General features: G+C 32.0%; 1 protein-coding gene and 1 long non-coding RNA gene across 2 annotated transcripts; one reads left to right on the forward strand and one right to left on the reverse strand.

The window, feature by feature from the left end:
- Positions 1 to 3,989: 3,989 nt before the first annotated feature.
- Positions 3,990 to 8,729, reverse strand: LOC111446377. Its single transcript, XR_002711053.1, has 5 exons — positions 8,007 to 8,729; positions 6,699 to 6,870; positions 5,268 to 5,524; positions 4,783 to 4,872; positions 3,990 to 4,076 (listed from the first exon to the last, which is right to left on the reverse strand). It is a non-coding gene; the product is annotated as an uncharacterized LOC111446377 (long non-coding RNA).
- On the forward strand, positions 4,074 to 6,628 carry LOC111446363 (probable serine/threonine-protein kinase PBL19). The gene is made up of 4 exons (XM_023085154.1): positions 4,074 to 5,075; positions 5,288 to 5,548; positions 5,676 to 5,798; positions 5,881 to 6,628. The coding sequence occupies exons 1-4, from the start codon at positions 4,722 to 4,724 to the stop codon at positions 6,424 to 6,426; spliced, it is 1,284 nt and encodes a 427-aa protein (XP_022940922.1). The 5' UTR covers positions 4,074 to 4,721; the 3' UTR covers positions 6,427 to 6,628.
- Positions 8,730 to 9,640: the final 911 nt, after the last annotated feature.

The raw sequence follows: 9,640 nt of genomic DNA on the forward strand, positions 1-9,640 counted from the left end.
GTTTCCAACAAAAAAAATGTTTTAATTTTTTTAAAAATGGTTCGAAAATTTTCAAGGATATAGTTTCTATTTTACAATATAAAAAAATTTAATATGATTATGTTAACGAACTAAAAAAAATTAAAATTTTAATATTACATCATAGTCTTCTACGTAAATATTACCATCGTATTTATCATGAAATCCAAAATTCATGGTTTTAACCCCATTTTTACCGGCTTATTTATTAGCCAAAATAAAGTATAATGGATTAAAATAAAATGATAGTCCATTCGTAAAAAGTCACGACACCTCATACAAATAAAATATATAAATTCTGATTTTATTATAATTTATAATGTACATTTATATGTAAAAAAAATAGTAATTAGATCGAGAATACAATTTTCGTCTCTAGCTCAATTTATCTCACCGTAAAAAATCTCTTTTCCCGTCTCTCAATTCTTAGTTTAAACAAAGATTATTCTGAGGAGTTTTTATGGTTAAGGTAAATATTAGTATAAAGAAAAAAATCTATAAGTTTTACCCCGTTGGTAGATTTTCAATGGGACTGGTAAAATTTTGACGGTAAGAATTGAGTAAATAATTAATTATGAAATTAAAAAACAAAGGAGGAGAAGAAAGGAACCTGTTGTCGTCACAAGAGGAAAATACTTTTGGTTTCTTGAAATTTTATAAGCTCACATATTTCCTAAAAAAGAAATAAATTATTTCCGATAAAATAGAGGAAACTAAAAATAATAATAATAATAATTTATGAGAGATATTTTGAGTAATCAATATTGGAATTAAATTAATAAAAATATCATTTAATTTTATATTTTATCTTAAAAAAATAAATTTACATTTTTTTAAATTATAATAATACTCTTCAATTTTCAAATAATTTAAAAAATATATACTAAACTCCTTAAAAAAAAATTAAAAAATTAACATTAACATTTATAAAAAAAATAAGTTTAAATTTTTTTAAATTATAATAATACTCTTCAATTTTCAAATAATTTAAAAAATATATACTAAACTCCTTTTAAAAAAATTAAAAAATTAACATTAACATTTATAAAAAAAAATAATAATAATAATAAATTAATTTTTAATTTTTTTTATTTTCAAATTTCATAATATTTTTTAAAATATAGTAGTATTTTTTATATTTTTTTTAAATTGAAAGGGTATTAGTGGAAATGGTAAATTTTAAGGGTATTTTTTAAAAATATTAAATGTTAATTATAAATATAATTTTTTTACATTTTCTTTAGTTTAAGAGTATTTTTTAAGACAAAATACAAAATTTATAAATATTTTTACTAATTTAACCGTACACAATAAAATATATTAATTATGATTTATGATTAGAGCTGTCCATTTAACTCCGTTAATTAAATGGGATTGGCGATGAAGATTATATTATTCATTTTTGTTCACCTCACTTTTTATTTATATTTTTTTTTTCAGAGAATTTCGACCTAAATCCGACAAAAATAAATAGACAATTTCGCAAAGATGTGGACTGAAATAGAAGGTGGGGACGTAGACGAGAAATGTTCCCCTTCTCCATCCCCATCTCATGGGATCTTTATTTGTAACAATATTAATATACGAGTAATTGTAATATAAAAATTAAGCATACTTAATCTAAATCAATCTCACGATAACTGAGCTCTCTAAAATTTTTATATAAAGCATATGAGCGAGAACAAAATATATTAAAAAAAGCCCGTGTTTGTTTGTCAGTATAATTTTTAGTTCTCTGAAACCTTACAATTCAGATTTCATATTCTGGACTGAATCCCGAGCATAGAGCAGTACTATTTTAATTTAAAATATTTTGATAATTTTGAAAAATATTACACTTTCACCTGCCAAGTAAGACTTTGACTCAACCCAAATTTAGAAAAATTTGGTAGAGAAATGATTTAAATCTAGAAGAGTTTGGTAGAAAAAATTGAGAGAGAATTTTATTTTTTAATTTTTAATTTTTTAAATATACTAATTATTATTATTGTTATTATAAAATTATTTTAATTGTAATTTAGTAATTATAAAAAATATTTTCCTAAAATGTGGGGATTGCAGCATTTTTGTTCAAAAACTATTTTAATTGTAATTTTTTAGTGAGAAAATTAGATTTTATTTTTAAAATTGATCAAATATTACATAAAAATTTATATTCTTTTTACATTAATTATTCGAAAAAAATATGAAAAATAATTACCCAAACATTACATTTATTGTAATATTTTCCTTTTTTTATATTTTTAAATTGAAAACATATTTTTGAAGCAAGAAAGTCAACAAAGACTTGGTCAAAGTCAACTCAATGTTTTTGTTTTTGTTTTTATTTGTCCTTTGCTACGCTCACAACCGTCAGCGTCAGAAAAATTCGTAGCTTTGGTATTGATTTTGAAATCTGCCTCAAATTTCTGAATAAATTATTTAAATTATAAAGGGTAATATTGGGATTTCATCTCGCATAGTTTGAAATTAATATATTATAAGTATACATAGGTTAAATTAGATAATAATAAAAAATAAAAAAATAAAAAACTTTAAATTTTGCTCGTTGTTTTAAAACAATATCTGTATTATTACAACAATCGGGTAAAAGATGGATACACAAATGAACCGAAACTGCATGAGTTTCATGTAAAACCTAGTTTTGCTTCATTTTGTTAGACGTGATGTCTAACGTCAACCACATTAGTCATGTGTTATGAGAAAAAATCGAAAATTTTAACATTATAGAAATGATTTCGCCTACTAAATAAGACTTGACTCGAGAAGTTTGAAAGGATTTAGTAAAGAAATTACGAAAATTTTGAAAAATGGTAGAAAAAATGAGTGAGAAAATTAAAATTAAAATTTCGTCTAAAGAATTTATTTAAATAATTATTAACTATTTTAAATGTAAGGTAGTCTTCATATTTATAAGATTCTCAATAATAAATATTAAAAAATATATTATATTAACATTTTTAAATTAATTTGAGTATAATTCAATGAGTTAAAACATATATTATAATTTTTTACGACAATTACTAGAAAGGGAAAGGAAGTCAACCAAAAAAAAGTCAAAGTCAACTTTTATTATTTTCTTAAATATCACGGTCAGAAAACCTGGCATCTTAGCTGTTGATTTTGAAATGTAGCTCAAGTTTCTAAAAGTTACCATAATTAACATTTTTTTATGGTGCAAATTGGAAATATTATGAAGGGTAATATTGGAATTTCCCTTTGTATAGTTTGAAATTAATATTTTTTTATATGATTATTGAAATTAATATTTTAAAATAATTTTTTAATTTAATATTTAAATAACTAACCTTCTCATCTCTTGACTTTGCAGCAAATTTTGATGGAACCATTTGTCATAAATTTTGTTTAAAAATAAAAAGAAAAAGTCTATCTATGATGTTTGATGTATACAAATAAATAATTATTGTAATTATTATTATTGTTATTATTTTGAGAGAAAAAAATCCAATAAATTTCAAAATATTTATTTCTTCAAGAAAATTAGATTTTACCAAATTATAAAACAGGCTTACAAATACCACTTTAAGGAAAAATAACATTAAATAAGCTTTTTAAATTTATTTAGTAATTAATTTGTGAAATTGCCATTTTTTTATTATTGAAATTAATTAGTTCATGAAGATTTTTACATGATTTTTATAAAATAAGTGAAAATTAAACCAAATTTAGAATTTCCGAGCCATAAAGACAAAATTCTAACTTTAAAAACTATAGGGACTAAATTGTAACTTTCTCGAACTATATGGGCTAAATTTGCAAATTTAACAAAAAAAAAATAATAATAATTTTGTCTATCCTTTGGGTTCCCCTTTGACCATGCTTCTATCTTCAACTATTTGACATCCAAAAAGCAAAACAGAGCAGTAAAATTCATTGATTCATTCATTCAGTTCACCCACCAAACATCACGAGATCATAAAGAGGCAACGACCAAGAACAACTGTACGTACCCATAGGCTCAAATGGATTCTGAAACTTCAAGCCAGACTCAACAAATTAGCCCTTTCCCTTGATCCCATCTGGGTCTCATCGATCTCCTGCAGAACAAGAAGAAACAAGAAGCACAAGTCAGAAAAAGAATGCTCCTCAAATTTCTTTCCAGCTTCGAACTTCTGTTTAACAAATCTTTGTTTGGACTGTTTCAAGGAACGAGGAAAGAGTAACGCGCAGGTCCCAAGATCGAAACCTGGCTCTGATGCCATTTGTAACAGTGGTAGAAGGTTTCTAAAATGCGTCTGCTAGGGAGAGGTTTTTACAATCTTACAAAAGTTGATTTGTTCCCTCTCTAACCGATGTGAGATCTCACCGAAGGAGAGTCTTAAGAGCCGCCTTTTTTGTCTGTTTTTTGTGTACAAGTATTACCAAACAAGTCTTTTCTCCACCATTGTCTTCTTTTGTCTCCTTGTTTCCCCCATTCTCCCTTCTTCTTCTTCTCCTGCAGCTGTTGTTTCTTTCTGTTCTGTACTCGGAGTTTTTCAATCTGGCATCGAGAACGTTCCTATCATAGTTCTTGTGGTTTTTCCTCTGTTTTTGCTTTTGTATCAATCTCTATAAGATGTGTTTTCAGCTGTTCTTTTGAGACCAGAAACAACTGAAAGCTTTTGCATTAAATTTCTTCTGGGGATAAATTGCAGAGGTTCAAAACAACGTGGGAATTGCCAAATTTCCAGATCTAATAGAAAATGAAGTGCTTTTTCTACTTCAAAAACAAGTCCAGGAGTAGGAGGCATCAAAGATCCGCACCTGAATTGAAAGGGGAGCTAGAATCTAACTTTTCGGGATGCAGTCAGACGGCTGCTTCTTCGTGCTCTCTAACATCGACTCGGAGTGTACCTGAATTGTATGAAGAGAAAGCACATAATTTGAGAGTTTTCTCATTTGCAGAGATGAGAGAGGCAACACATGACTTCAACAGGCTTCTTAAGATTGGACAAGGGGGATTTGGGAGTGTCTTTAAAGGCTCAATTAAGCCCATTGATGGGAAGGGAGATCCCCTTGTTGTTGCTATCAAGCAACTGAGTAAGGATGGCTTACAGGTATGTTTTTCTTTGAATTTATTGGCCGAATTTCTTCATTGTTGGAGATTCTGATTGGGTGATCTGGTTATATTCATTCCATATAATATATATGCATCAAGAACAGAGAATCATTACTACTATTCGTTAAGCTTTAATCCTATGGAAAATAAGGCAAGTTTTCATGAGGAAGTGATTTTTCTTTGTACGTACCATTTCTATTTTGCAAATAGGGCCACAAGCAGTGGCTGGCAGAAGTTCAATTTCTTGGTATAGTGGAGCATCCAAATCTTGTCCAACTCGTAGGATACTGTGCTGTGGATGGAACAAGAGGAATCCAAAGACTGCTCGTATACGAGTATATGACGAACAGAAGCTTGGAAGATCATCTCTTCAACAAGGCGCTACCGACACTCGCTTGGAAAACAAGATTGCAGATAGTACTTGGAGCAGCTCAGGGGTTGGCTTATCTGCATGAAGGATTAGAAGTTCAGGTATCATATCTTCTCAAATCGAATTCAATTTCAGGGCGTGTGCATTTAAACAAGATAGTTATACACAAACATACCACTTTTTGCTGTGACTAGATTTACCCTCATGTTCTTCTATAATGTGGCACAGATAATATACAGAGATTTCAAGAGTTCAAATGTGCTACTGGATGAAAATTTTCATCCAAAACTTTCAGATTTTGGGCTTGCCAGGGAAGGGCCAGAATTTGGGCGCACTCATGTTTCAACAGCAGTAAGTGTTTGTTTGTTTTTTTTGTTCTTCTCCCTTTAATCACTTACAGATGCTCACAGTGAACTACATCATGTACACTCAGGTGATGGGGACTAATGGATATGCAGCTCCGGACTACATCAAGACAGGCCATCTGACAGCGAAAAGTGATGTATGGAGCTATGGTGTTGTGCTTTATGAGATTTTAACTGGGAGACGATCATTGGAGAGACATCATCCAAGACCAGAACAGAATCTTGTGGAATGGGTTAAATATATCAATCCAGACAGCGAAAAGTTTAGTTCGATAATAGATCCTCGGCTCGAAAACGAGTACCCCATCAATACAGCTAGAAAAGTAGCAAAGTTAGCAAACACTTGCTTGGAGAAAAATGCGAAGGATAGGCCCTCAATGGCTGAAGTAGTAAACAGATTGAAGCAGATCATTAAAGCTAAGGACGACAATGAGCCTTACGAGAAAAGTCCTGATAACAGCGACAACAAACCCGACATGGAAAGAGAACCAGAGAAAACGAAGGTGATGGACTCGTGGAGAAGGCGGATGAGCCACCTGCAGAAACTGGGAGAGCATGTGGAGGGTGCAAGTAGAAGAAGATTTATGATAATGCAAAGAGCAAAAGTGCCTTAAAACTCTGTTTTCACACTTTCACAATCAGATTTTGGCATATAGACTAAGCTGTAATTTTGAAAGCAAAGAAAATGAGCAGAACAGAATATCAATCAAGAAATGAAAGGCAAACATAGGACACCAAATAGAAATTCTACTGCAGGAGATGAACAGAAGCTAATGTAAATAGTCTATTTGAGTTATGATACTCTATTGTCTGAAATCCTTCGGTTTTTGCCCTACGGGGCCCAGAACACAAACAAATTATCATATAGATAGATATAGATACTGACAGGATATGGTGGGGATCTTCATCCACCTGAAAAACTCAGGTATTGTGAACGCCGAAGCTTTGGTCCACTACGTATCGCCATCAGCCTCATGGTTTGGGAGAGAGGTTTTCACACCTTTTTAAGAAATGTTTCGTTCCCTTTTCTAACCGAAGTGGGATCTCACAGATGCTACCTGCAAGAAATTCTCACAATTTCTAAACAAAATTATTTTAATCATTAACAATCACTGAACATTAATATTGTATCTACTTAGTCAAGATGATAGTGAGAGATGTACCCACTTTTCCCTCTCCAAACGCCCTTTTCTTTAATAAATGTGAGGCTAAAGTTAATTGCAAGTGGACTAAATTAAATATGGCATCCTATAACCTTTTTTTTTTTTTTAAAACAAGAGGGATCCTACAATTTTTTTCATATAAAAAAATTTGATCCCGTACATATTTTCTTAATGATATTTAATATCTTAGAACTTAAGGACACAAGCTATAACTTGGAAAACAAAACATGTTCAAGAAGGTCATATATTTAATCTTATCTTAAATAGGATGACCACTATAGTTTGAACTTAGAAAACATCTAAGCTTAGGCTTAGGCTTAGGATTAGGATTTGATTATTTTGACTATTAGGCCAATTTATTTATTCCTTCGCAATTAAAGGAAAGGAAGGACAGTAAACAAATAAATATTTAACCTCTACTTTCCATTCATGGATTCTAGCCATAGTAGCCACCTACCTAGGATTTAATATCTTATGAGTTACTTTGGTAAACAAATGTGTCAAGCAGTTGTCCCGTGAAAATAATTAAGTTGCGCACATGCTGGCCCAAACACTAGCATATATATATATATATATATCTGAATTCAATTACTATGAAAACAACATTCAAGTTGCAGTTTCATCACTGGCTTTCACCCTATATGATATCTAATTTATAGGTCAATGGCGATTTGGGACTAAAAAGTCTTTCACATGGGCAGCCTAAGTTGAAATCAATAGACAAAACAAATACAGCAAAGGGCCAAACAAGTAATGAGTGTTAAGACCAAGTAAAAGAACATTCAAACTATGAACTTTCATTGCCATAGAATGTGTCAACCGAGTAAGAAATATATATAACTAAGGTGTTCTGGGTTAAGTTACAGGGTTAAATTATGCACCAATTTACTAAATAATATATTCCTACGAAACATCAGCCAAACAGAGATCAGAATACTCACACATCACGGTTCCCTCCATAACCATCTAGAAAGCAAAACAGCAGATTAATTGGAGTTTTCCTACTAGAGACAAGTTTTACGAATTATTACCTCAAAGGATGAATCCTCCAAGAACATTCTTCTATTTGTCGACGTATCGGGAACTTGGATCAATTGTTGTGCAGCTTCTCTAAGTACTTGGAGTATGAGATTTCTCGCTGGCTTGATGCTCCATTAAGTCTAATTTATTGGAACAGCCATTCAACTTCAAGAGTTTAATTCACGTGCCATTATCAAATTACAAAAATCTTGGATAAGGATTCATAGAGCACAAGAATGCTCTAATTAATGATCCATCATAGCATGTTCCAGGATGACACTAGACAGCATTAATCATAGTATTGCATGTTACAGTATTAGGAACAACCCCTGCTGAAATAAGCTCCTCAAGTATCGCCCCAGCCCACTTGATTTTTCGGGCAGTGCAGAAACCATGAATTCGTATACTGTAAGTCCTTATATCAGGTTCCCACCTACCATCTGACATTTTCATTACCCATGTCACTTTACAGTAACCATTAATCAATGTGCTGTAAGTGACAATATCATGAGATAAACTCATCTTATACATGTCCATGAACGTCCCAATGGCTAACTTCGTCTATCTTTGTTTGCATTCCCCACCAATTATCGTGTTTGTCGTAAAAATATTAGTTTTCCCACTTTTCAGATTCCACCAATCTAGGAATTGAACACAAAATTATTAGGCACAAACTTTTTTTCTCAAGATGTCAGACAATACTTCTATAAACAACCCAAGCCCACCGTTAGTAGATATTGCTCTCTTTGGGCTTTCCCTTTCAGGCTTCCCCTCAAGGTTTTAAAACACGTCTACTAGGAAGAGGTTTCCACACCTTTATAAAGAATGTTACATTCCCCTTTCCAATCGATGTGGGATCTCACAATCCACCACCCTTCGGGCCCCAACATCCTCACTGACACACCGTCCGATGTCTAGTTCTGATACCATTTATAACAGCCCAAGCTCACCGCTAGCAGATATTGTCAACTCTGGACTTTCCTTTTTGGACTTCCCCTCGAGGTTTTTAAAACGTGTCTACTAGAAAGAGGTTTCCACACTCTTATAAAGAATGTTTCATACCCCTCTCAAACCAATGTGGGATCTCACAACATCATAAGCATCCTTCATCAAACCAGACATACAGAGCCCATAAATTAAAGCTGCAAATGCAACTACATCTGGTAACACCCCCTACCCTTCATCTCATTCCACAAACTTTCAGCCGTAATGACATCTCCTGCCCTGAAGCACCCATTCAAAAGAGCTGTAAAAGCCAGGTTATTGACAGGGAATCCTTTCTCTATCATGTCGTACAAAATTATCCTAGCTTCATCAAGGTTCCCCTTCCTAGCTAAGCTGATAAGCAAAGAACTACACGTGGAAGATGAAGGAGTTAAACCAAATTCGCCACTGTACCGTAGGCATAAAATGCTCTCTCTTCTAAGCTTGCACTGCCGCATTCTGCAAGAATGGAATTAAAAGCAACCAGTTGGAGGAAATCCTTTCTCGAGTAAATCCTCTAAAAACATCATGGTTTCATCGTATCTACCAGCCCATGCACAGTCCTGAGACAGATATATCCCTTAATAATTGATCCCCATATCTACAATTTCAATAAAAATTTTCCTAGGTAACTAAACTGACCCCCCCCCCCCCCCCCCCC

This window comes from Cucurbita moschata, unplaced genomic scaffold (assembly GCF_002738365.1).
Source record: "Cucurbita moschata cultivar Rifu unplaced genomic scaffold, Cmos_1.0 Cmo_Scf00001, whole genome shotgun sequence".
NCBI classification, from domain to species: Eukaryota; Viridiplantae; Streptophyta; class Magnoliopsida; order Cucurbitales; family Cucurbitaceae; genus Cucurbita; species Cucurbita moschata.

Bases quoted from the DNA above. Each gene is read 5' to 3' on its own strand.
- LOC111446363 (XM_023085154.1), top strand. From the start codon at position 4,722: ATGAAGTGCTTTTTCTACTTCAAAAACAAGTCCAGGAGTAGGAGGCAT. The intron at 5,076-5,287 runs GTATGTTTTTCT...TTTTGCAAATAG, and splicing joins TGAGTAAGGATGGCTTACAG to GGCCACAAGCAGTGGCTGGC. The intron at 5,799-5,880 runs GTAAGTGTTTGT...ATGTACACTCAG, and splicing joins GCACTCATGTTTCAACAGCA to GTGATGGGGACTAATGGATA.